This window comes from Balaenoptera ricei, chromosome 15 (assembly GCF_028023285.1).
Source record: "Balaenoptera ricei isolate mBalRic1 chromosome 15, mBalRic1.hap2, whole genome shotgun sequence".
NCBI lineage: Eukaryota > Metazoa > Chordata > Mammalia > Artiodactyla > Balaenopteridae > Balaenoptera > Balaenoptera ricei.
The window spans coordinates 52,052,996-52,077,291 of record NC_082653.1 but is presented as its reverse complement, the minus strand read 5'-3'; the positions used below and the strand labels follow the sequence as shown (position 1 = coordinate 52,077,291).

Sequence of the window (24,296 nt, the reverse complement as noted above, 5' to 3'; positions counted from 1 at the left end):
CGGCTTCTTTCTTTTTTTCCCTAAAAACACGTGAGTATCCGCGTTAGTAGCGGCGGCCGGTGGGCCTGGGCGGTGGGAATCCGCCGCCATCGGCCAGCTTCCGGGCTGGTGCGCCCGTGCTCTGGGGCTGAAGCCCGGTCTGGGCGCCCGAGGCGTCCGTAGATGCCAGGGCCTCACTGACTGGCTGGTTCTTGTTACTCTTTTTAGCAAATGGCGGATGACGCCGGTGCTGCGGGAGGGCCCGGAGGCCCCGGAGGCCCCGGAGGCCCCGGGGGCCCTGGCATGGGAGGCCGTGGTGGCTTCCGCGGAGGCTTCGGCAGCGGCGTCCGGGGCCGGGGCCGGGGCCGGGGTCGCGGCCGGGGCCGAGGCCGCGGAGCTCGCGGAGGCAAGGCCGAGGACAAGGAGGTAGGTCTGCGCTATGCGCGTGAGGCGGGCCCTTGGACGGCACCGGGAAGGCGGTCCTGGGCACCTGCTGCGCCTTTTCCTCTTCCAGTGGCTCCCCGTCACCAAGCTGGGCCGCTTGGTCAAGGACATGAAGATCAAGTCCCTGGAGGAGATCTATCTCTTTTCTTTGCCCATCAAGGTAAACACAGGTTTTTTTTTTTTTGGGTGGGGCCTTGGCCTGGGGTCGAGGGAGCTTTGTCATTGGTTGGACATTGAGGGGTCCTAGGCTCCACCTTTGGTGTTATTAAACAGTTTTGTCACATTTTTTTCTTGTAGGAATCTGAGATCATTGACTTTTTCTTGGGGGCATCTCTCAAGGACGAGGTTTTGAAGATTATGCCTGTGCAAAAGCAGACCCGTGCTGGCCAGCGGACCAGGTTCAAGGTAACCCAGCCATCTTATTTTCCTAGGCTGTTTCTACCAAAGGTTTTTTTGAGACTCTCTCAGCTCTGCATGGTTGCACTTGTCTTCACGCGTGTGACTTTCGTAATGGGGAGAGAGAGAAAGGATCTCCTCAGGATCTCAGATAGGTCTCCTGGTGGCCAGTCTTTCCTTGAGGGGCACAACAGACCCTGTGCGGTTGGTGGCTACTGACGTTATGAAGGGCAGTGGACCACCAACCACGTCAGTCTCTTTGCAGGCGTTTGTCGCCATCGGGGATTACAACGGACATGTTGGTTTGGGTGTGAAGTGCTCCAAGGAGGTAGCCACTGCCATCCGTGGGGCCATCATTCTGGCCAAGCTCTCCATCGTCCCCGTGCGACGAGGCTACTGGGGGAACAAGATTGGCAAGCCCCATACTGTCCCTTGCAAGGTAGGCTGGATGGTGGTGCATGGCAGGGCCTGCAGTGGTGCAGACTCTCCAGCCCATCTCCTGACTCTACCCCTTCCCAGGTGACTGGCCGCTGTGGCTCTGTGCTGGTGCGCCTCATCCCTGCCCCCAGGGGCACTGGCATCGTCTCAGCCCCTGTGCCCAAGAAGCTACTGATGATGGCCGGAATTGACGACTGCTACACCTCTGCCAGGGGCTGCACTGCAACGCTGGGCAACTTCGGTAGGTGGCCGACATGTAGACTCTGGCTTCTCTCAGCTCTGCTCAGTCACATTCTGTGTGTGGTTGGTGTATTTTGAGAGAGAGAGGAAGGCCCTCCTAATGCACGACAGACTGGCCCACAGTGGCCTTTCTGTTCCTAGGAGTGCGACAGCTTCTTGCTGTAACTGGGGGTTCATCTCAGGTTAGTTCACTAATCCTCTCCTATTTTCTCTTTTTCAGCCAAGGCCACTTTTGATGCCATTTCCAAGACCTACAGTTATCTCACTCCTGATCTCTGGAAAGAGACGGTGTTCACCAAGTCTCCGTATCAGGTACTGCCTGCCCCGCTACCCTGTTAGGCAGGCCGGGCAAAGCAAAGGGTAGCAGTCTGTTTTGTTACAACTGAAGCCTCTTGTCTTTCTAGGAATTCACTGACCATCTTGTGAAGACCCACACCAGAGTTTCCGTGCAGAGGACCCAGGCTCCAGCTGTAGCCACCACATAGTTTTCTATAAGAAAAATAAAGTGATTGAAGCTAGTTTATATAGTTGTCTTGTTTTTTTGGGGGGGCCGTACCATGAAGCTTGTGGGATCTTCGTTTCCCGACCAGGGGTTGAACCCAGGCCCCCAGCAGTGAAAGTGCAGAGCCCCTAACCCGCTGGACCATCAGGGAACTCCCTATTCTCAAGTTTAGTGGTGGCTGAATTTGGAAGGGAAATGGGGCCAGTAAGATGAGAAATCTGAATAAAGCTTATCAGTGTGTCAAGGTTGGGGGCTAAAGATGACACCACAGAGATTCCATTACTCTTTATTTTAGCAACAGCGACAGACACGTGAGGTGGTTCGAGCTGCCTCAGGCAGCAGCAGCCTCTTTGGCGGCTTTTCTCTCTGCCAGCATCCTCTGCTTCTGTTTTGCCAGGCACTTCCTGGCAGAATAATGGGCCCCCAGGTCATGATCTGGGAAAGAGATGGGGAGGGGAGTCATGGTCCATGATGGGAATTTGTGGTCTTTTCTCCATGCAGGGAGGGCTCAGGCGGTTAAGACAAGTTACTGAGCAGACAAGGGATGAGGTAAGGTGATTTTTTTCTACAACCACCAGAGACTGGGCTAATTAGCAAAATGTTTAGTACCCAGCTGTGTGGAGACTGGAAGGAGGACTGTGAAGTGAGGTGGCAGAAGCAGGAGTAGCTGGGGGCAGGCTGGGGTGGAGCTGACTCACAGCGGTCCTGGTAGGCCTTGGCCACCTGGGTGAACTGCTCCAGCTCCTTGGCACAGTTCTGCCTGTAGCTCTCACCTTCCCTCTGCTGACAGGCCTTTAGCCTTTCCTGGATAATGTTGACGATTTCCTGATCAACTTTGCTGAAAGGAAAATGAGAAAGATGGTGAACAACAGGGGTCCCCAACCCCCAGGGCCGTAGACCACTACGGTCCATGGCCTGTTAGGAACCGGGCTGCACAGCAGGCGGTGGGCGTTGGGTGGCAGGCGCGTGAGCCAGCGAAGCTTCATCTGCCACTCCCCGTCGCTCGCATTACTGTCTGAACCTCCTCCCCCACCGCCACCCCGTGGAAAAGCTGTCTTCCATGAAACTGGTCCCTGGTGCCAAAAAGGTTGGGGACCGCTGGTCTAAGTCTATAAGGATTCCCTGTACTCGGAAAGTAAAATGAAGGCAGGGCCTGGGAGCCCTGTGGTCTGGGCCCTCCACCCCTAGATCTGGGTTGGCCACCATCTCATGGCATCGGGAGGGAATATGCTCATTGCACAGGGCTTTCCGTAGTATTCACTGACTAAAAGAAGAAGCCCAAGGGGGAGAACTTACTAGTCTCTTCTCCATTGCATTTCTGCTTCAAACATGCACAATATGTCCTTTTCCTTGCACTCAGTGATGTCCGGCACGCGGCAGAACTCACGGTGGTAGTAATAATACCTGTTCTTGGCGTGCTGCCGCTCTATAAACTCTGCAAAAAGAAAACCTCAGGTGCAAAGAGAAAACCCCAAGTCCAAAGGCCCTGTTGGTTTGGACAAGCCACAGTTTGAAAGGGCTCTTAGCTTTGTATTTCTCATAAGCCGTGGAAGAGGCAGGTTTCCCAAATGTTCTCAGCTTTTACAAAGACTGGCAATTGGACTCCCAAAGAAGAGGTGTGGGCTGGCAGACAGTCCTGTAAAGGACTGGGCTACAAATGGCAATGTCTACCGTTTATGGAGTTTCTTGTAAGCCAGGAACCACCCTGTGTTGCATAATACATTAACTCACTTTGTCCCCACGATAACCCTATGGGGGGCAGATCCTTTTCATTTACAGAGAGGAGACCCAGGCTCTGAGAGATGGCAGGATTCAGAGCCCGTTCTCTGCAAGCCCACACCCTGCTACAGTCCCTCCTGCCGGCCCGGCTCCCCCAGAGCACGGGGATTCCACTGTGGAGGCAAAGAGGCCCCAACAGGGAGCCACCAGCAGGGATTCCAGTCCCAGTTCTGCTACTGCTGACCTTCCGGCCTCAACTTCCCCATGGGTAAATGAACAAGTTAGACCTAGTGAGATCTCATCCATCCAGACGTATAAAAAACTTTCTAGAAAACTGCTATACAAAAGAGGGAGCAGATCCACTACTGTCTTTTCCAGACCTTGGGGCGGGGTGGGGTGGGGTGGGGGTGGTTCCTCCCCCGACAAAGAGCCACCAGAGCATGCTATGCACCCCAAATGTTCTGTTGTTGAACGAATGGATTGATTAATTAGGTGCATGAATGAATCGCCTGGCACTAGGGACTAAGGGCATTATGCTCTGCCTGCTGCACCACCAAGATGGCTGAACCACAAACTGGACAACGATGGTTTAAAACGTTCACCTAGTTTGGACCAGAGATGGCGGAATTTGGGCAGCTCTCAAGCGTGGGCACACACGCAGGGCAAGTTACAGCACACGTAGGTGGAAGGGGCCTCGGCCATTAGTGACCACCCGGGCCATTTTGCAGGCATGCAAAGGGTTGGGAGAACCCCTGTACCTCAACAGCCCTCTGTGACCGCCTGCTGTGCAAAACGCAGGATGCAAAGCGTGCAGGGAGAGTGGGATCTAACAAGCCTCAGGACGCAGATGACTTCGATCAGCAAACAGCCCCTAACATTTGAGAGAGGCCGGAGACCAGGGGTCCGTGGACGGCGGCTGGGGCCATACAGCAGTGAGGGCTCTTGGTGTGTGTGTGAGTTGGGGCGTCCCAAGAGGTGAAGCCTGGGGTGCAGTGGGGGTCCAGGCTGAGTGACGGGTGCGGGGGGCCCGGGAACGGTTGGGGGGCCCCGGGGCGCAAGGCCCGGCTGGGGCTCGTACCTCTCGCGAGGGTCACTGGCCGGTCCACGAGGAGGTCGAAAGCCTTCGTAAAATAGGTGATAGGGTTGGTCAGAGAGGTCTGCGGCGAGGGCGCCGGCGTGCGGCGCGGGGGCTCGGGGTACACGTTGTTGTCCCAGCTGTCCGGCATGGCGGCGGCGCGCGGCGGGCTCGACTCTCAGACGCGCTCCCGCGGCCTCCGCCTTGGTCCCGCGGCCTAGTTCGCCCGCACAGAGGACACCGGAGAGCGGCCGCGCCTGCGCAGGACGGCCGGCGCCCGCGAGGCACCATGGGACTTGTAGTTCGCCCCGCCTGCTCAAGTGTGGCCTCGGGAGATGCTTCGCAGTGCGAGCGCCCCCTCATAGGACCGCAGCGCCATTGCACTCGCGACGAGCGCCTACTGTGTGCTGGGCGCTGGTATCAGCGGTGAAGGAAACAGAGATCCCTATTTACATTCTAAGGGGAGACAGACACAGGAGTAAGGAAACTATTCATTCAGTTCGGATGGCGTGTAGGCACGTGCCAAGTGCAGCAGGGAGCAGGATGATGAACACAGCTCGGCTCTTCTGGAGAACTCAGGCCGGTAGAGCAAATAACAAAGTCAACAGATAACACAAGCTGCCAAAGGCTGTACTCTTCCAGGAAGCCCTCCTGGATTGTCCATTCCCTACATCCCTCTCTGAGCTCCATTGTGTCTGCCAGGGCCCCTCATGGACTGGCTGATGCCACTGAGCTTGGAGAGGGGGCTGCCTGGGGCAGCACAGAAGGTAGGGTTTGCCCCCCCACCCCCACCCCCCGACTAGGGAGAAGTGGCTCCTACCCTGGGCACAGGGCACTCTGTTTTGGTTCTGAGGGTTCCATCCTGGCCCTGAGCACTGTTGTGCCCTTGAGGCAGCTCCACTGACCAGGGCCCTACTGGCCACCCTCTGTGATCTCCATACCTGGCACACCCCCTGGCTAGCACCAGGGAGGATGGGTGCTGGTCACTTCCTGCCCAGAGGCTGGGGTCAGTCATTAACTCTATGGATGCACAGAATCCGGAATCATAGTAACCTTAAATCTTCAAATCATGAACTCTTAGAAACTGTCACACTCAACTAATTATAACATTGGCCTGCAATGTCGGGCTGAACGAGGGGACCCAGTGGAGGTGGGCCGGAGTCATCGCATGACCCTCAGTAACCAGCACGAGCTCGCCCACCAGAGGAATATGAGAAAGCAGAGTATAGTACTCAGTTAAGGGAAAGCACCCAGATGATGGCTTTCTGCTGCCACCCAGCAGCGGACAGACTCAGAGATCATGCAGCAGAAGCAGAAAAAGGCAAATGAGAGGGAGGAACCCAAGCAGCTTTGTGGCTCCATGTCTAACCCTCTGGCCCTTGGCCTGTGTGGCTGGAGCCCCCACCGTGTGCTCCCAGGCCCAGCACCGAGGGTGTTCCCTTTGGCCCTGAGTCTGCAACATGTCGCTCCTGTGCTACCTTCCTTCAGGGAGCCCCTCTCCCCCAGGGCCATTTCTGGGCTGAGGGGTTTACCCCTTCCCAGTGATTTTTTTCCTGCAGGACTCAGCCCAAAGTATTAAAAGTAGCTTTGTCATTCAAAAACAATGACAAAAACAAAGAATTGTAGATTTTAGTAGCATAGAATTTTAGCACCCAGGGATGCAAAATCCACAGACCTGCAGAGATATCTTAGGCCTGTAAAACTCTGATTCTACAATTACAGAACTTTAGAACCATAAAATCTTTGAATTAAAAAATAAAAGATTTCAGGGACTTCCCTGGTGGCGTAGTGGTTAAGAATCCGCCTGCCAATGCAGGGGACACGGGTTCGAGCCCTGGTCCGGGAAGATCCCACATGCCATGGAGCAACTAAGCCCATCCGCCACAACTACTGATCCTGCGCTCTAGAGCCCACAAGCCACAACTACTGAAGCCCGCGCGCCTAGAGCCCGTGCTCCGCAACAAGAGAAGCCACTGTAATGAGAAGCCTGCGCACTGCAGTGAAGAGTAGCTCCTGCTCGCCACAACTAGAGGAAGCCTGCACGCAGCAACGAAGAACCAACACAGCCAAAAATAAAATATAAATAAATAAATTTATTTTTAAAAAGTATAAAAAAAAATTTAAGTTCATAAAATTATCTTAAGGGACTTCCCTGGTGGTGCAGTGGTTAAGACTCTGCGCTCCCAATGCAGGGGGCCTGGGGTTCAATCCCTGGTCAGGGAACTAGATCCCACATGCATGCCGAAACTAAGGAGCCCGCCTGCTGCAACTAAGACCCGATGCAACCAAATAAATAAATATTAAAATAAAAAAGTATCCTAAGTGTTCTTGGCTCATAGCTACTAGAGTCAAGGGACCTTGATTGAATCACAGTTCTGGTGATCCTCTGGGCACAGAGCCAAACTTCCCCATCTTCCCGCCGTTTGTCCAGCTCAGGCTCACAGCCCTCAGGACAGCACAGGAATCTGCTCTGCTTCAAGGCCAGCAAACTGGACTCAGACCCTCCTAATGGCAGCTGCCCAAGGGAAGCTCCCCAACCCGAGTTCCTAAACCCCCTACCAGGCCAAGTTGTTTCTGTCTTGGAGGGTCACACGAAGCAGAAAACAAAGTGTGTGACCCAGTCCCAGGACCCTTGAGGAAACAAGTGCCAGCCCTAGCTCCAGGTGCACCCCCCCAGGCTGCCCAGGCTACCCCCCTTCGCCCTGCCCTGGGCCAGGCCCGCTCCTGACACCAGAGCCCACATCCGCCACAGGAGATGACAGAGCTCCCCTGCCAGGGGCTAAATCTGGGATCTGGCTGCTGTGCGTCCTGGCCCTGCCACTCGACCTCCGACGCCTGGTGAGGTGGCCCCTTCCCTTCCTAACCTGCAGGGACAGGCCTCCATGGTCAGTGGGCTGGCGGGGGCGGCGTTGGGGGGAAGCACGCCAGCTTCCTGGCGAGGGGCAAGTGGGCTTCTGGGATCTATCCCAGCAGAGAAGGTCCTTGGGCCTGTGACAGAGTAGGTGATTAGAGGGGACAGCAGGGGGCCCAAGCTCTGGCTTCCAGGCCTAGGACAGGCAAACAGAGGGACAGATGGCAGCGGCCCCCTGCCTCTGTGGCCTTGGCCACAGGGTGGACCTGCCTCTTCTGGGCCCAGCCAGGCAGGGCCAGGCCACTGAGACAGGAAGCCCATGGGTGAGGGGGGCTGCTGCTGGCTCTGTCCCTAAGACACTGCCCTTGGAGAAGTTTCCCTCCTTTCTTGTGGACAGATGCAGGCCCTGAGGGCCACCAGGTCTCAGCCTGGGGTCTCTAGCTCACTTCCGGTCTGGTCTCTGGGACCGCCCAGCTGCACCCAGCAGGGAGACCCCAGCTCTGATCTCCCTTCCCTTCTGTCCCCAGTCCCACCGGAAGTTCTCTGCCCCTCGGCATGGACAGCTGGGCTTCCTGCCACACAAGAGGAGCCGCCGGCACCGGGGCAAGGTGAAGACGTGGCCTCGGGACGACCCCAGCCGGCCCGTGCACCTCACGGCCTTCCTGGGCTACAAGGCTGGCATGACACACACTCTGCGGGAGGTGCACCGGCCAGGGCTCAGTGAGTGGGCGCTAGGGGCCCCTGGGGGGCGGGCCGAGCACCCTCGACCGCCAGAAGATCTGGAGGTCCTTCCAGATGCTAGGAGCCACAACTGGGGCCAGGCCCCGCCCATGGGCACCTCAGTCAGAATGTTGACTGCTGGCCGTGCCTCAAGAACTGATCTGTCATTGCCCCAGTTTACAGATGAGGAAATAGAGCAGTTATGAAACTTGTAGGAGCTAAGATTCAAGGGCAGGTGCCCCTACACACTTCCGGTTTTGAGATCATCGTAGTGTGGTTATAAGAGATAATACAGAGGGATCCCACGCACCCTTTACCCAGTTTCCCCAATGGAAACATCTCTTAATACCATGGTAATATGTCATAGCTGGATAATGACATGGATACACTCTACCCATCTTATGCTGGATTCTCCTGAATAAGATGTGTGTTTATTTAGTTCTATGAGGTTCTGTCACGTGTAAATGCGTGTACCCACCACCTTGGAACATTCCATTCCCACAACAGTCCCTCCTGTTGCCCTATTATAGCCACAGCCGCCACCCCCCAACCTTCTGGCAACCACTCATCTGTTCTCCATCTCTCCTAAAGTATATATTTTTTGGCTGCGCCACGCAGCTTGCAGGATCTTAGTTCCCTGACCAGGGATCGAACCCGGGCCCTCGGCAGTGAAAGTGCCAAGTCCTAACCTCTGGACCGCCAGGGAATTCCCCTAATATATATATATATATATATATATATATATATATATATATATATATATATATATATATTTAAATTTTATTTATTTATTTTTGGCTGTGTTGGGTCTTCATTTCTGTGCAAGGGCTTTCTCTAGTTGCGGCAAGCGGGGGCCACTCTTCATCGCGGTGCGCGGGCCTCTCTCTATCGCGGCCTCTCTTGTTGGGAGCACAGGCTCCAGACGCGCAGGCTCAGTAGTTGTGGCTCACCAGCCTAGGTGCTCCGCGGCATGTGGGATCTTCCCAGACCAGGGCTCGAACCCGTGTCCCCTGCATTGGCAGGCAGATTCTCAACCACTGCGCCACCAGGGAAGGCCCCCTAATATATATTTTAAGCATATACTTCTTTGACTTCGGATCAGCCTCATTAATAACATCTATAAAATCATGGGTTTAGGACAAGTCTTAGGTTTTGTTCTAGAACTCATCCACATACATTCATAGTGCCCATTTGTACTCCCCTAGAGGATGCCCAACCCTACCCTTTGGGGGATGCTGCTCTGGCTGTGGCTCTCCTGGCCCACTCCTGTGTGGTCTGGTGGGGAAACCGAGGCAGGAGCGGGTCAGGCCTTACCTGAGCTGAGTCAGAGCTAGTGTGGACACTTGTGGGGTCTTGCCCAGCAGTGGCTCCACACGCAGGGCAGAGCAGGGAGAGAAGGGCCAGGAGTGGGGAGGCTCAGGGCTGGAGGTCAGGGGCCTGCTCACAGGGGCCTCTGTCCGCAACAGCCCTGGGGCTCTGGCGCTGGGTCCTCCTGCGGGCAGGTGGGGCTGTGGTCGGCACTTCCACCCCTTCCCCCTCTCCATGGGACTCTCCATGGGACTCCCCATGGGACTCGGAGGCCCCCCTCCACGCCTCTGTCTCTGGGTTTCGTTCAGAAATTTCCAAGAGGGAGGAGGTGGAGGCGGTGACGATTGTGGAGACGCCGCCTCTGGTGGTGGTGGGCGTGGTGGGCTACGTGGCCACCCCGCGAGGCCTGCGGAGCTTCAAGACCATCTTTGCGGAACATCTCAGCGACGAGTGCCGCCGCCGCTTCTACAAGGACTGGTGAGGCCCCGTGGGGATGCCGGGCGGTTGGGCAGGAGGAGGAGTGTCAGCAGCGTGTGGAAGGCAGGAAAGTGTGTGTGTGTGTGTGTGTGTGTGTGTGTGTGTGTGTATGCGTGTGAGTGTGTGATGCCTTCCCTCCAATAAAAGACAAGAGGGCTGGAGAGGAAATTAGTTAGAGGAAAAAGGAAAGCAAACATTCTCATCCTCAGGGTGAACTAAGGAACTAATTTGATGGAATGTCAGAGTTGGTTCCGAGCTTCCTAGCAGCCAGGGTGAAAAGGGAAATAGCCAACTGACAAGCTCTTTTCATCAGAAAGAAAGGCATCCTTAGGCCTCAAATCTTCCCTGGCATTAAGTCCAGAAAGGGAAGGCGCCTCTGCCTGAGGAACCTCACAGACACCCCCTTCCATATGGAGGCAGAGGCACGTATAGCCTCCATGGGAGGTGAGGATCTTGGGCCCCAGTGTCAGAGCAGGCTGTGTGACCATAGGCAAGCTGACTGACCTTTTAGAACCTCACCTCACCCCCCCACCACACACACACACACACACACACACACACACACACACACTCCCCACAGACACTGTCAAATGGGAACAGGAGAGGTCCCCGCATCTTGGGGCAGCCCTGAGGATGAGCTGAGCAGAGTGTGTCAAGTGCTCAGCACAGGGAAAGAGCTCAGCAAACGCCAGCTGGCCTTGTTTTTGCTGCTGCAATTGTGATCAACTTGCCCCTCACCTGACCTCTGTGAACCTCGGTTTCTTCATCTGTAGGATGGGGATAATGATGTCCACCTTCCAGCATCCTGGCAAGGGTTAGGAACGATGGGGTGTGGGGCCTGGCCAGTCCTGACTGTTCGCTTTAGAAGTGGGTTCAGCAGCCATGGCAAAGTGGGCACGTGGCCGTGGCTGGCTGGCATGCCCCTTCCCTGGGCTCCTGCACATCTGCTCACTCTCAGCCCCAGGAGGCAGGGAGGGTACCCACTTTACGGAGGAGGAAACTGAGGCCTAGAGAGGGAAAGACAGTCTGTGCTTAAGGAGGGCGCCCGGAACCAGCCCAGGGACCCCAGGGGCCCAGCAATGCCTCCCCTGGGAAGGGGAGGAGGGAGGAGGGGGACATCTAAGCCCATGCTTGGTAGGCTGCAGTGGAGGCTGCCGTGCTGGCCGTGCTGAGCACCCTCTGTGCGCGGCTCAGGCACAAGAGCAAGAAAAAAGCCTTCACCAAGGCCTGCAGGAGGTGGCGCGACGCCGACGGCAAGAAGCAGCTGCAGAGGGACTTTGCTGCCATGAAAAAGTACTGCAAGGTCATCCGGGTCATCGTCCACACCCAGGTCAGCCCCTACCCCCTGGTCCACACTGGTCAGCCAGTCCACCCCCTGGGCCAGTCCACCCCCTGGGCCCACCCTCCCTCAGCCTGGCTTCCAGGAGCCCTGGCAAATGTCAGCCTAAAAATACTGCGAGCCCCGGGCATAGGCCCAAAGTGTCGGCTGACCAGCCAGCCGCCGGCAGCCCCAGGGATGGGGTGTTGGGCATCAGTGCACTCTGAGGGCTGCGGGGTACTGGCCACACCCAGCAGTCAACCAAGGCCCTGAAATGCCCCAAAGGTCCAGGATCGTCTGCCCAGTGTTGGGTGTGGGGGGCCGGCCGCCTCTGTTTGGGGTCTGGCACATGTGGGTGTGAATCAACATTCGTAAGTGGGGTCTGGCTTCGTGTGGGCTGACAGGTTACCTATACCCTCTGGCTTTTTCTGGAACGTTCAGGGAAGCCTTCCCAGGCCCGGAGCAGTGACCCTCCCCAACTGCCTGAGTTACTCTCACACTTGCAGTTCCTGGTTTCGTGTGTCATTGGTTAACATCCATCTCCCTCCACAGACTTGAGCTCCACGGGGGCAGGGGTCACAGCTTCCTGCTCACTGCTGTACCCCACCCCCCAGGAGGCTTATATGCAACAGGTCCTCCATCAGTACTGGTTGAGCCCTATGCTGTGACCTAACCGCGTCCCTGCTTCCACCTCACACAGCAGCAGCCAGAGATGTTTAAAAATGTGCATCAGATCATGTCACACCCTGCACTTGGAATAAAGCCCGAGCTACTCCCTGTGAGACCTGCCTGGCCAGGCCCCTGCTCAACTATCACTGCCCTGAACCCTCCTCCCTGTTCACCACAGTCCAGACACACTGGTCTCGTTTCTGTCCCACCAACCACCACCTCCCTATCTTCCTTGCCACAAGGCCTTTGCATATGCAGTTCCCTCTGCCCCAAAAGCTCTCAGATCTTCACCTAGTGGTTCCTTCTTGCCATTGATGTCACCTCCTCAGAGAGGCCCTCCTTCACCACCCTCATGTGCAATCACTGTCCCCTCCACCCTCAATATTTCGTCACAACACTTAGGCCTATCCAAGAGTTTACTTGGTTTCTGCCGCCCAACTAGATGGCTCCATGGGGGCCAAGACGCTGTCTGCCTCATTCCATGCTGTATCCCCAGTGCCTCGCACAGAATGTGGCATATAGGCACACCAGAGCATGGGATCATCTGTTGAATGAATGCGTGCATGAAAGTCTGCCGGGGTCACCAGCTGGCTTTGTCGTGTCTGCAAATGGGGGTGTGTGTGACTTTCTGGGAACCGACTGGCCGTGCCATGTCTTACAGATGAAGCTGCTGCCCTTCCGGCAGAAGAAGGCCCACATCATGGAGATCCAGCTGAATGGCGGCACGGTGGCTGAGAAGGTGGCCTGGGCCCAGGCCCGGCTGGAGAAGCAGGTGCCAGTGCACAGCGTGTTCAGCCAGAGTGAGGTCATTGATGTCATTGCCGTCACCAAGGGCAGGGGCATCAAAGGTAGGGCCGGGTGGGGATGGTGGCTCCAGGAAGGCTGCCTGGAGGAGGTGGGGGCCAAATTGGCCTCTCAGCCACCCGCCCCTCCCACCTGCAGGGGTCACGAGCCGCTGGCATACCAAGAAGCTGCCGAGGAAGACCCATAAGGGGCTGCGCAAGGTGGCCTGCATTGGTGCCTGGCACCCTGCCCGCGTGGGCTGCTCCATCGCCCGGGCTGGGCAGAAGGGCTACCATCACCGCACAGAGCTCAACAAGAAGGTGTGTCCGCAGGCCTGGTTTGCCCGTGACCACACCCCAGTGAGTGGGGAGCATGACTCAGATGCTGCCTGGCCCCCTAAGGCTCTGAAATGCCCCCACCAGCGCTTGGGTCTAAGCCCACATTCTGATGGGTGTGGGCATCTTGCCAGCCCCAGAGGCTACCTGCTGTCCCCAATGTGCCCTGTGCTCCTGGCAGATCTACTGCATCGGCCGGGGGCTGCACACGGAGGACGGGAAGGTGGTTAAGAACAACGCATCCACCAGCTACGATGTGACCGACAAATCCATCACACCACTGGTGAGGGTGGGCCGCCAGTTTGGCTGAGGGGCCTGGTGTGCATGTGTGGGGCAGGCCTGTGGGGTGCTGCCCTCCCCCAAGAGCTCAGGCACCAGGGTGGACGGCCTGGGTGGACCAAACCCCTGCTGTTCCTGCATCCTCAGAGCCACCACTGCAGACAGCTCATCCTCCAGCTGCTGTCACAGGGTGCAGAGTGCAGCAGCTCCGACTGTGGCCTTGGAGTCAGGCTGCCTGGGCTCAAACCCCAGCTGCAGTGTGTAGCAGCTGTGGGGCCTGGAGCAAGTGACTTCACCCCTCTGAGCCTCAGTTTCCCTCCTCTGTAAAATGCAGATTTTTAAATAAGATAATCACGGGAAGGACTTAGGGTGTGGCTCAGATGCTGCCCTGATTAGTGATCGAGAATGTCACCCTAGGCCAGGGGAGTTCTCCTAGGGCCCCCAGCTGCCTCCTAACCCAGCAGCCCCTTTCCTGGACCCACCTTCCCACAGGGTGGCTTCCCCCACTACGGGGAAGTCAACAATGACTTCGTCATGCTGAAAGGTTGCATCGCGGGCACCAAGAAGAGGGTCATCACGCTGAGGAAGGTCAGTGCCGGGTGGTGAGCTGGGGAGTGGGAGCCCCATGGGCCTTGGGGGAGTTGGGGCTGGCCTCCAGCCTGCTTCAGGAGGGGTGGGGATGGGGAAAGCAAAGAGGGAGAGGTTCTAACAGAAGCTGGGTGAGTGAGACCTTCCTGTGTGGGCTGGGGGTAATGCGAGGGGCTGAGAGAGGACCTCCCACGGTGACAGCTCCCCTCTCCCACCGGCTGCAGTCCCTCCTGGTGCACCACAGCCGCAGGGCCCTGGAGAACATCGAGCTCAAGTTCATTGACACCACCTCCAAGTTTGGCCATGGCCGCTTCCAGACAGCCCAAGAGAAGAGGGTCTTCATGGTGAGCCCACCAGCCTTGCTCTCTGGGGCTCCCACACCACATCCTACCTGCCCCAGAGCGGGGAAGCTGAGCAGATGGGGGTGGCACGCATGTCCCTGCACTCATCCACAGGAGGGGGCTTTTAGGGGTCCAGTCCCGGGCACTGATTCTTGCCAGAAAGGAAGTAGGGGAGGAACCAGTGGGAGAGGGCGCAGGGCCGACTCCGCGTAACCCAGGCGGCTGGTTAGACCCCTGTGACTAACGCTACTCCTGTCCCTCGCCCACCAGGGTCCCCAGAAGAAGCATCTTGAGAAGGAAAAGCCGGAAACCTCGGGAGACTTGTAGGCAGGATGGGATGGAGGGAGCCAGAAAGAAGCGCGGCACAACCCTCCCCTGTCCCCTTGTCTAATAAAAGCCAGAGACAACTCTTCCCGCGGTGTCTCAGAGTTGGGGGGCACGGAAAGGCTGGTCAACGGCCGGCAGCCCGGGGCTTAGCGCCGGGAAACGACGAGAGCATACGCGGCTCTGGGTGCACCGCGGCAGCCACTCCAAACCCAGCGCAGCTCAGCGGCTCGCCCTGCCACTAGGGGCAGGGCGGCAGGGGCGGGGCCGCGGGGGCCGCTGAGGAGTGGTCCTTAGTGGTGGGCGGGGCCTGCTGGAAGACGGAGGGGGCAGGTCCTCGGGAGGGGGCGGGGCCTCCTGGAGGCGGAAGCCGGAACCCTAGTCCCGGGGAGGGATTGGTCCGTGGAAAGGGCGGGTCAACGGGAGGCGGGCCCTGCGAGGGTGTCTCGCACCTCTGGACGTGATTGGTCCCCTGGGGGGGCGGGGCCTCGGGCGCCGGGGCAGGTCCAGGATCCGAGTGGGATCGGTTCTCGGGAGGCGGGGCGGGAGGCGGGCACAAGCACCAGGTCGTAGGCCTGTGGCCTCGGATCTGTCGGAGGCGGCGATCGTGCAGCGGTCTCGCCGGCGCCATGTCGTTCTGCAGCTTCTTCGGGGGCGAGGTTTTCCAGAACCACTTTGAGCCGGGTACGACCTGTGACCTCCTGGAGGACAGCGGGGGCGGGGACGCGTATTAGAGGGGGCGTCGCAGCCCTCCGGGTGGCGATGGAGCCCCGGAGTCCCGGGAATGGGGGCCGAGTGTGACCGCGCGGGGAGGAACGCATGTGGGTAAAGGGGATACAGAGGAGGGAGAAGTTGGGGGTTCCGGAGAGTAGGGGTACTTGAGGGGAGAGGGACATTGGAGAGAGGGGGTCGCTGTCCTCGAGGAGGACAGACCTTGAGTGTGAGCGTAGCCTTTTCCGAGGAAATCTGCGGGGTCAAGGTATGGGGGTGGTGACGCCGTTGCGGGTATCCGGGTCAGGATCGGAACTTTAGGGGGAGGCGGTGGAAGGTCTTGTCCAGGGGCAGCTCCTGTGACTGGCCTGCCTCTCCTTGGGGCATCCCCCTGATATTACCTCAGCCCTTTCTTCTCCCCGGTTCCCCAGACCTGCGGGGTAAGCTGGAAAGCACGTCTTGTTGGGATCCAAATGTGACCGCCTGGGTGCCTCCCCCACCTGCCCAGGGCCCCAGGTTTGGGTAGCCAGGAGTGCTGCCAGGCTGCCAATGGCCAGTGAAGTTTGACTGGATAGCCTGGGTCAGGTAGGAGGGGTGGAAGGTAGGGGGTGAGTGGTTGGTTTGGGGGCATGGCCGGCCGTCAGCCCTGGCCCCAGTCTTTGAGAGGCCCAGATGAATCCCCTTCTGGGCTGTGCTTTCTGGTCATGGACTAATTTGGTAAAAATATGCCCACAGGCAAGACTAGGGCAGCGACCTATCCCTGGGTGGGATTTGTTGGGTGTCAGCCCTCGAGGGGGCTGGGATGTGACACCCTGCGTCTCTGTGAGCCAGCTGTGACATAGGACCCTCTGGGCAAAGTCCTCCCTTCAGACTCTCTGGCTGTGGGACTCCGGGTTGTCCTCAGGCTACTCTGCCAAGCTGGAAACTCCACTCCCACAGCAGCTCCTGTTTCCTCTTTTCTTCCTCAAGTTACTGGTAAAGGCTGAGTAGGTCACAGACTCCAGGGCAAGCTGTCTCCAGGCCCGGCAGGGGGCAAAGGGTGACTCAGTACCCCTCGAGGGACCCCCAAGCAGTTTCCTGTTCTGCGAGTCAGTTTTGCAACCTTTCTTTTTCCCTCCTCAGGGTGATCTTTTGGAGGTAGGTTGAAACTCATCCTTCTCCCTGGCGCTCTGTCTTCCTGGGCCCTCTGTCTGACTGGAGGTCTTTTGCTGGGATCAGTCTTTTCCTGCTTGGAGAGCAGGCTGGTGTCTGGGCATCCACCTTATGGCTTCTTTGGGCAGAGGGAGGTCCACGTGGGAAGGGAGGGGGGCTAGTGGTGGTGCTGGCCATGCCACAGCCCCCACCGTGTGGGGCCTGCTTGTGTGTGAGGGGCAGAGCTGTGTCCTCATCAAGACTGCCTGGGTTCCTTCCTGGCTGCACACCCTATAGCTGAGCGTTTTGCATCCCTGAGCCTCAGCTTCCTCATCTGTAAAATGGGAACGTCTGCATTACAGGGCTGTTAAGAAGAGTGAAAGAAATAAGTGTGAAAAGTGGCTCTCCTGGTCTCTGGCACAGGCTCAGAACCGCTAAATGTGAGCTCCATGCTGTGTCTCCCCCACAGAGCCGATACCCAGGCTTATGGGTGGCGGGTGGGTGAGTGGGGAGGGTGTGCAGCCCACCCTGTAACCGGAGTGCTGCTGTCCTCTCCTGAGTTCAAGGATTTGGGTGCTCACCCCCGAGGCGCTGGAGCCAGCATCTCTGCTCTTGCCTCCCCTTCTGCCCCAGGCATCTACGTGTGTGCCCAATGTGGCTATGAGCTGTTTTCCAGCCGCTCAAAGTACGCACACTCATCCCCATGGCCGGCCTTCACCGAGACCATCCATGCTGACAGTGTGGCCAAGCGTCCAGAGCACAATCAGCCTGGAGCCTTAAAGGTGGGTGGTAGCAACTGGGGGGCAGTGAGGAGGTGTCAGCCAGGGGGGTCCTGAGAGCCCCCACCCCTTCCTGCTGCTCCCCCTACAGCTGTAGGGGCCTAGGGTCTGTCTATTCCAGGCCTCTGGCTTCAGCCAGGGGAGCTGACACCTCAAACTATTGGGAGACCCTGGGGTCCTGATGGGAACAGGGAAACAAGATGGTTTTCCGGGGCAGGTTCTGGGCCAAGGCCAACCTCTCATGCCAGCAGTTACCTTGGGAAATAGGCATGGGGAGGACCCCATGTGCTGGTGGCAGCAGGGGCCATGGCTGCAGCTGTTTTCATGGCTGTCTTGTGGTCTTCCCAGGTGTCCTGTGGCAGGTGTGGCAATGGGCTGGGCCATGAGTTCCTGAACGATGGCCCCAAGCGTGGACAGTCCCGCTTCTGAATATTCAGCACCTCACTGAAGTTCATCCCTAAAGGTGAGCTTGCCTGCCGGCAGCTGGGCACAGGCCTGTGTACAGGCCTTTAGACGCCCAGGGGCACACTGTTCTCATGCACTTACAGTGACAAAGCATGGGGGCACCAAAGTGCGCTGCCCAGGGCCACTGGAAGGTGGCTGCGGGACAGGGACAAAGGGCAGATGCCCTGCCTCCTGCATCTGGTTGATCGCGTGCAGGGCGGTGCGGAGGCTGAGTTCCGGGGCTGTGCAGCTGCAGGCTTGCTCATCAGCCTGTCTGAGCCTCCTCATCTTCTGTGTAGTGGGCGTGATGGCAGAGCCTCCTTCACAGGCCCGTTAAGACTGGCTGCATGAAAGTGCACTGGGGTCTGGAGTGTAGTAGGGGCTCAGTAAATATGTGCTCCTGTTGGCAGTATTCTTATCACTGGTAGATTGTTTGGGAGCCGTTTTTCATTTGTGTGTGTTTTATCTGAGCTCAGCCTCCTCTCTGGCCCGTTGCTCTGTGTCTGCATTCCCAGCCGCCCTCTGGACTCCTCCGCACTCTTTGTAGCTCAAATCCCTCTCCTCATTTGCTGCCCGCAAGACTGCGGCCAGTCCCTAGTCTCAGTTTTATCCTCTGTAAAATGAGGTTGCTAACAGCACCTGCTCACTGCCCTCACTGTGGGGTTAAGTGAGGCTGTCCGTGAGGCCCGGTGTGTGATAAAGGTTTGATAATAGTTTTGTCCTTTTGTAGTTATTTGTCCTCCGGTACGTGTGGAGGAAAGACAGACTCTGGGTTCTCCGGCAGATCTCAGGAAACGAACTGGGCACAGAGACACCCCCAGGCTGCGGGTCTGGGTCCTCCCAGCTCTCTTGGTCTGCAGGCTGCAGCGGGAGTGGGCTGGGTCAGGGAACGGTGTCTGAAACCTAAGTTAGCAGCGACTTGTTTTTCTCTCCCCTCCCTCATTTCTTTCAGGCAAAGAAACTTCTGCCTCCCAGGGACAGTAGGTGGGCAGCCCACACCCATCCCAGATGGACGCTGCTTCGTGGCCACACTCTGGACATCCCACCTTAGAAGTGGAACCCCAGACATTTGGACAGGGGAGCGGGGGGAGGGGGGTAGCTGAAACATCAGGAAGGTTCCCGAGGCCTTGCCTCCGAACAGGCTAGGAGAAGGGAAAAGGCTGGGAAAAGGAGAAGGCTACACTTGGCTGCCAGGGAGGCCTGGAGGCCCCACTGTCGGCTCTCACAGGAGTCTCAGGGAGGGGGCTCTCTGCCTGGCTCGTCTTAGAGTGATGGTGCAGCCCCCACCTTCTCTCCTCAGCCCACTGCCCCCTCCCTGCCTGTCTGGACTCACCCCCATGAGGCCCAGTTCTGAGATGGGCTCTGGCCCTCACTGAAGCTCTTGCCCGTCTCCAGCAGGCTGTGCTAGGAGAGAACGCAAACAGGGGCGGCCCCAATTGGCTGCTCCAGCCCTGGTCACTCTATGATTCTCTCTGACTAAACCCTTCCAGGCAGCCAGAGTGGTGATGATCTGTGACCCGCTGGGGGAGCAGGCAGAGGGGACAGATCTCTGGCCTCTCGGTTACGAAAGGAGAAATCCCGAACCTTGTTGCACCATCTATGTGGATGCTGCTTGCCCCACTCAGGCTTAGGAAAGCAGCTATTGCTCCATCACCTTGACTGTGCAAGGCTGGGGACCCCGGAGCTCACAGCCTACAGTACTGCTTCTGGGGACACAGTGACTGTGCCTCACTGCACATGCTCTGAGGGTCCTGCCATCAGGGAGGGTGGGCGAAGCCCCTTCCATCTTGAATCCTCTTTGGAGTAATCAGGAGGAGATCAATAAACAAACAGAACCCAGGCTTGCTGTCCTTATTAACAACATCAGGGACGCCAAGACCCAGGGTCAGGCTTTGCACAGCTGTTTCACTTGTTCCACAAATAGTTATTGAGCTCAGTGTCAGGCTGTAGCTTCAGTGCTGGGGATGCAGCCATGAGAAAGGCAGATGGTGCCTGCCCTTAAGGTCTTTTTTTTTTTTTTTAATTTTAAAATTTAATTTTATTTATTTTTTTATACAGCAGGTTCTTATTAGTCATCAATTTTATACACATCAGTGTATACATGTCAATCCCAATCGCCCAATTCATCACGCCACCACCCCCACCTCCCCGCCGCTTTCCCTGCTTCGCGTCCATACGTTTGTTCTCTATATCTGTGTCTCTGTTTCTGCCCTGCAAACTGGTTCATCTGTACCATTTTTCTAGGTTCCACATATATGGGTTAATATACGATATTTGTTTTTCTTTTTCTGACTTACTTCACTCTGTATGACAGTCTCTAGATCCATCCACGTCTCAACAAATGACCCAATTTCGTTCCGTTTTATGGCTGAGTAATATTCCACTGTATATATGTACCACATCTTCTTTATCCATTTGTCTGTCAATGGGCATTTAGGTTGCTTCCATGACCTGGCTATTGTAAATAGTGCTGCAATGAACATTGGGGTGCATGTGTCTTTTTGAATTACGGTTTTCTCTGGGTATATGCCCAGTAGTGGGGTTGCTGGATCATATGGTAATTCTATTTTTAGTTTTTTAAGGAACCTCCATACTGTTCTCCATAGTGGCTGTATCAATTTACATGCCCACCAACAGTGCAAGAGGGTTCCCTTTTCTCCATACCCTCTCCAGCATTTGTTGTTTGTAGATTTTCTGATGATGCCCATTCTAACTGGTGTGAGGTGATACCTCATTGTAGTTTTGATTTGCATTTCTCTAATAATTAGTGATGTTGAGCAGCGTTTCATGTGCTTGGCCATCTGTATGTCTTCTTTGGAGAAATGTCTATTTAGGTCTTCTGCCCATTTTTGGATTGGGTTTGTTTTTTTTAATATTGAGCTTCATGAGCTGTTTATATATTTTGGAGATTAACCCTTTGTCTGTTGATTCGTTTGCAAATATTTTCTCCCATTCTGAGGGTTGTCTTTTCGTCTTGTTTATGGTTTCCTTTGCTGTGCAAAAGCTTTGAAGTTTCATTAGGTCCCATTTGTTTATTTTTGTTTTTATTTCCATTACTCTAGGAGGTGAATCAAAAAAGATCTTGCTGTGATTTATGTCAAAGAGTGTTCTTCCTATGTTTTCCTCTAAGAGTTTTATAGTGTCCGGTCTTACATTTAGGTCTCTAATCCATTTTGAGTTGATTTTTGTGTATGATGTTAGGGAGTGTTCTAATTTCATTCTTTTACATGTAGCTGTCCGGTTTTCCCAGCACCACTTATTGAAGAGACTGTCTTTTCTCCATTGTATATCCTTGCCTCCTTTGTCGTAGATTAGTTGACCATAGGTACGTGGGTTTATCTCTGGGCTTTCTATCCTGTTCCATTGATCTATATTTCTGTTTTTGTGCCAGTACCATATTGTCTTGATTACTGTAGCCTTTGTAGTATAGTCTGAAGTCAGGGAGTCTGATTCCTCCAGCTCCCTTTTTTTCCCTCAAGACCGCTTTGGCTATTCGGGGTCTTTTGTGTCTCCATACAAATTTTAAGATTTTTTGTTCTAGTTCTGTAAAAAATGCCATTGGTAATTTGATAGGGATTGCATTGAATCTGTAGATTGCTTTGGGTAGTATAGTCATTTTCACAATATTGATTCTTCCAATCCAAGAACATGGTATATCTCTCCATCTGTTTGTATCATCTTTAATTTCTTTCATCAGTGTCTTATAGTTTTCTGCATACAGATCTTTTGTCTCCCTAGGTAGGTTTATTCCTAGGTATTTTATTCTTTTTGTTGCAATGGTAAATGAGAGTGTTTCCTTAATTTCTCTTTCAGATTTTTCATCATTAGTGTATAGGAATGCAAGAGATTTCTGTGCATTAATTTTGTATCCTGCAACTTTACCAAATTCATTGGTTAGCTCTAGTAGTTTTCTGGTGGCATCTTTAGGATTCTCTATGTATAGTATCATGTCATCTGCAAACAGTGACAGTTTTACTTTTTCTTTTCCAATTTGTATTCCTTTTATTTCTATTTCTTCTCTGATTGCCGTGGCTAGGACTTCCAAAACTATGTTGAATAATAGTGGTGAGAGTGGACATCCTTGTCTAGTTCCTGATCTTAGAGGAAGTGCTTTCAGTTTTTCACCATTGAGAATGATGTTTGCTGTGGGTTTGTCGTATATGGCCTTTATTATGTTGAGGTAGGTTCCCTCTATGCCCACTTTCTGGAGAGTTTTTATCATAAATGGGTGTTGAATTTTGCCAAAAGCTTTTTCTGCATCTATTGAGATGATCATATGGTTTTTATTCTTCAATTTGTTAATATGGTGTATCACATTGATTGATTTGCGTATATTGAAGAATCCTTGCATCCCTGGGATAAATCCCACTTGATCATGGTGTATGATCCTTTTAATGTGTCGTTGGATTCTGTTTGCTAGTATTTTGTTGAGGATTTTTGCATCTATATTCATCAGTGATATTGGTCTGTAACTTTCTTTTTTTGTAGTATCTTTGTCTGGTTTTGGTATCAGGGTGATGGTGGCCTCATAGAATGAGTTTGGGAGTGTTCCTTCCTCTGCAATTTTTTGGAAGAGTTTGAGAAAGACGGGTGTTAGCTCTTCTCTAAATGTTAGATAGAATTCACCTGTGAAGCCATCTGGTCCTGGACTTCTGTTTGTTGGAAGATTTTTAATCACAGTTTCAATTTCATTACTTGTGATTGGTCTGTTCATATTTTCTATTTCTTCCTGGTTCAGTCTTGGAAGGTTATACTTTTCTAAAAATTTGTCCATTTCTTCCAGGTTGTCCATTTTATTGGCATAGAGCTGCTTGTAGTAGTCTCTTAGGATGCTTTGTATTTCTGCGGTGTCTGTTGTAACTTCTCCTTTTTCATTTCTAATTTTATTGATTTGAGTCCTCTCCCTCTTTTTCTTGATGAGTCTGGCTAATGGTTTATCAATTTTGTTTATCTTCTCAAAGAACCAGCTTTTAGTTTTATTGATCTTTGCTATTGTTTTCTTTGTTTCTATTTCATTTATTTCTGCTCTGATCTTTATGATTTCTTTCCTTCTGCTAACTTTGAGTTTTGTTTGTTCTTCTTTCTCTAGTTCCTTTAGGTGTAAGGTTAGATTGTTTATTTGAGATTTTTCTTGTTTCTTGAGGTAGGCTTGTATAGCTATAAACTTCCCTCTTAGAACTGCTTTTGCTGCATCCCATAGGTTTTGGGTCGTCGTGTTTTCATTGTCATTTGTCTCTAGGTATTTTCTGATTTCCTCTTTGATTTCTTCAGTGATCTGTTGGTAATTTAGTAATGTATTGTTTAGCCTCCATGTGTTTGTGTTTTTTACGTTTTTTTCCCCTGTAATTCATTTCTAATCTCATAGTGTTGTGGTCAGAAAAGATGCTTGATATGATTTCAGTTTTCTTAAATTTACTGAGGCTTGATTTGTGACCCAAGATGTGATCTATCCTGGAGAATGTTCCATGCGCACTTGAGAAGAAAGTGTAATCTGCTGTTTTTGGATGGAATGTCCTATAAATATCAATTAAATCTATCTGGTCAGGCTTCCCTCGTGGCGCAGTGGTTAAGAGTCTGCCTGCCAATGCAGGGGACATGGGTTCGAGCCCTGGTCTGGGAAGATCCCACATGCCGCGGAGCAACTAAGCCCGTGAGCCACAACTACTGAGCCTGTGCGTCTGGAGCCTGTGCTCCGCAATGGGAGAGGCCGCAACAGTGAGAGGCCCTCGCACCGCGATGAAGAGTGGACCCCACTCGCTGCAACTGGAGAAAGCCCTCGCACAGAAATGAAGACCCAACACAGCCAAAATAAATAAATAAATAAATAAATTTATTAAAAAAAAAAATCTATCTGGTCTATTGTGCCATTTAAAGCTTCTGTTTCCTTATTTATTTTCATTTTGGATGATCTGTCCATTGGTGTAAGTGAGGTGTTAAAGTCCCCCACTATTATTGTTTTACTGTCGATTTCCTCTTTTATAGCTGTTAGCAGTTGCCTTATGTATTGAGGTGCTCCTGTGTTGGGTGCATATATATTTATAATTGTTATATCTTCTTATTGGATTGATCCCTTGATCATTATGTAGTGTCCTTCCTTGTCTCTTGTAACATTCTTTATTTTAAAGTCTATTTTATCTGATATGAGTATTGCTACTCCAGCTTTCTTTTGATTTCCATTTGCATGGAATATCTTTTTCCATCCCCTCACTTTCAGTCTGTATGTGTCCCTAGGTCTGAAGTGGGTCTCTTGTAGACAGCATATTAGATGGGTCTTTTTTTGTGTCCATTCAGCAAGCCTGTGTCTTGTGGTTGGAGCATTTAATCCATTCATGTTTAAGGTAATTATCGATATGTATGTTCCTATGACCATTTTCTTAATTGTTTTGGGTTTGTTTTTGTAGGTCCTTTTCTTCTCTTGTGTTTCCCCTTAGAGAAGTTCCTTTAG

At 53.9% G+C, this 24,296-nt stretch overlaps 4 protein-coding genes, 2 non-coding genes and 1 pseudogene across 9 annotated transcripts; 6 read left to right on the top strand and 1 right to left on the bottom strand.

Annotated features, from left to right (window-relative positions):
- Window positions 1–174: 174 nt before the first annotated feature.
- Window positions 175–2,020, top strand: RPS2 (ribosomal protein S2). Its single transcript, XM_059898441.1, has 7 exons — window positions 175–405; window positions 494–583; window positions 721–828; window positions 1,085–1,258; window positions 1,339–1,498; window positions 1,718–1,809; window positions 1,902–2,020. Exons 1-7 carry the CDS (start codon window positions 211–213, stop codon window positions 1,980–1,982), a joined length of 900 nt encoding a protein of 299 aa, XP_059754424.1. The 5' UTR covers window positions 175–210; the 3' UTR covers window positions 1,983–2,020.
- On the top strand, window positions 882–1,015 carry LOC132350108 (small nucleolar RNA SNORA64/SNORA10 family). The gene has a single exon (XR_009497854.1). It is a non-coding gene; the product is annotated as a small nucleolar RNA SNORA64/SNORA10 family (small nucleolar RNA).
- On the top strand, window positions 1,525–1,651 carry LOC132350109 (small nucleolar RNA SNORA64/SNORA10 family). Its single transcript, XR_009497855.1, has one exon. It is a non-coding gene; the product is annotated as a small nucleolar RNA SNORA64/SNORA10 family (small nucleolar RNA).
- A 249-nt stretch (window positions 2,021–2,269) lies between the features above and the next one.
- On the bottom strand, window positions 2,270–5,050 carry NDUFB10 (NADH:ubiquinone oxidoreductase subunit B10). Of its 2 annotated transcripts, none has more exons than XM_059896372.1 (4): window positions 4,797–5,050; window positions 3,296–3,449; window positions 2,698–2,837; window positions 2,270–2,434 (listed from the first exon to the last, which is right to left on the bottom strand). In XM_059896372.1, exons 1-4 carry the CDS (start codon window positions 4,942–4,944, stop codon window positions 2,331–2,333), a joined length of 546 nt encoding a protein of 181 aa, XP_059752355.1. In that variant the 5' UTR covers window positions 4,945–5,050; the 3' UTR covers window positions 2,270–2,330. The 2 variants fall into 2 exon arrangements, with proteins under 2 accessions (XP_059752355.1, XP_059752356.1); XM_059896373.1 differs by having other exon boundaries at window positions 3,296–3,434; window positions 4,797–5,048.
- A 911-nt stretch (window positions 5,051–5,961) lies between these two features.
- On the top strand, window positions 5,962–6,316 carry LOC132349861 (small EDRK-rich factor 2-like; annotated as a pseudogene).
- A 1,214-nt stretch (window positions 6,317–7,530) lies between these two features.
- Window positions 7,531–14,874, top strand: RPL3L (ribosomal protein L3 like). Of its 2 annotated transcripts, none has more exons than XM_059897854.1 (10): window positions 7,531–7,631; window positions 8,172–8,364; window positions 9,981–10,149; window positions 11,344–11,479; window positions 12,798–12,984; window positions 13,079–13,239; window positions 13,436–13,537; window positions 14,026–14,121; window positions 14,346–14,465; window positions 14,733–14,874. In XM_059897854.1, the coding sequence occupies exons 2-10, from the start codon at window positions 8,325–8,327 to the stop codon at window positions 14,787–14,789; spliced, it is 1,068 nt and encodes a 355-aa protein (XP_059753837.1). In that variant the 5' UTR covers window positions 7,531–7,631; window positions 8,172–8,324; the 3' UTR covers window positions 14,790–14,874. The 2 variants fall into 2 exon arrangements, with proteins under 2 accessions (XP_059753837.1, XP_059753836.1); XM_059897853.1 differs by having other exon boundaries at window positions 7,586–7,678.
- Window positions 14,875–15,329: 455 nt separating this feature from the next.
- Window positions 15,330–19,691, top strand: MSRB1 (methionine sulfoxide reductase B1). 2 transcript variants are annotated; one of them, XM_059897766.1, is made up of 4 exons: window positions 15,330–15,470; window positions 17,262–17,410; window positions 17,756–17,870; window positions 18,804–18,919. In XM_059897766.1, exons 1-4 carry the CDS (start codon window positions 15,416–15,418, stop codon window positions 18,833–18,835), a joined length of 351 nt encoding a protein of 116 aa, XP_059753749.1. In that variant the 5' UTR covers window positions 15,330–15,415; the 3' UTR covers window positions 18,836–18,919. The 2 variants fall into 2 exon arrangements, with proteins under 2 accessions (XP_059753749.1, XP_059753750.1); XM_059897767.1 differs by lacking the exon at window positions 17,756–17,870 and having other exon boundaries at window positions 18,804–19,691.
- Window positions 19,692–24,296: the final 4,605 nt, after the last annotated feature.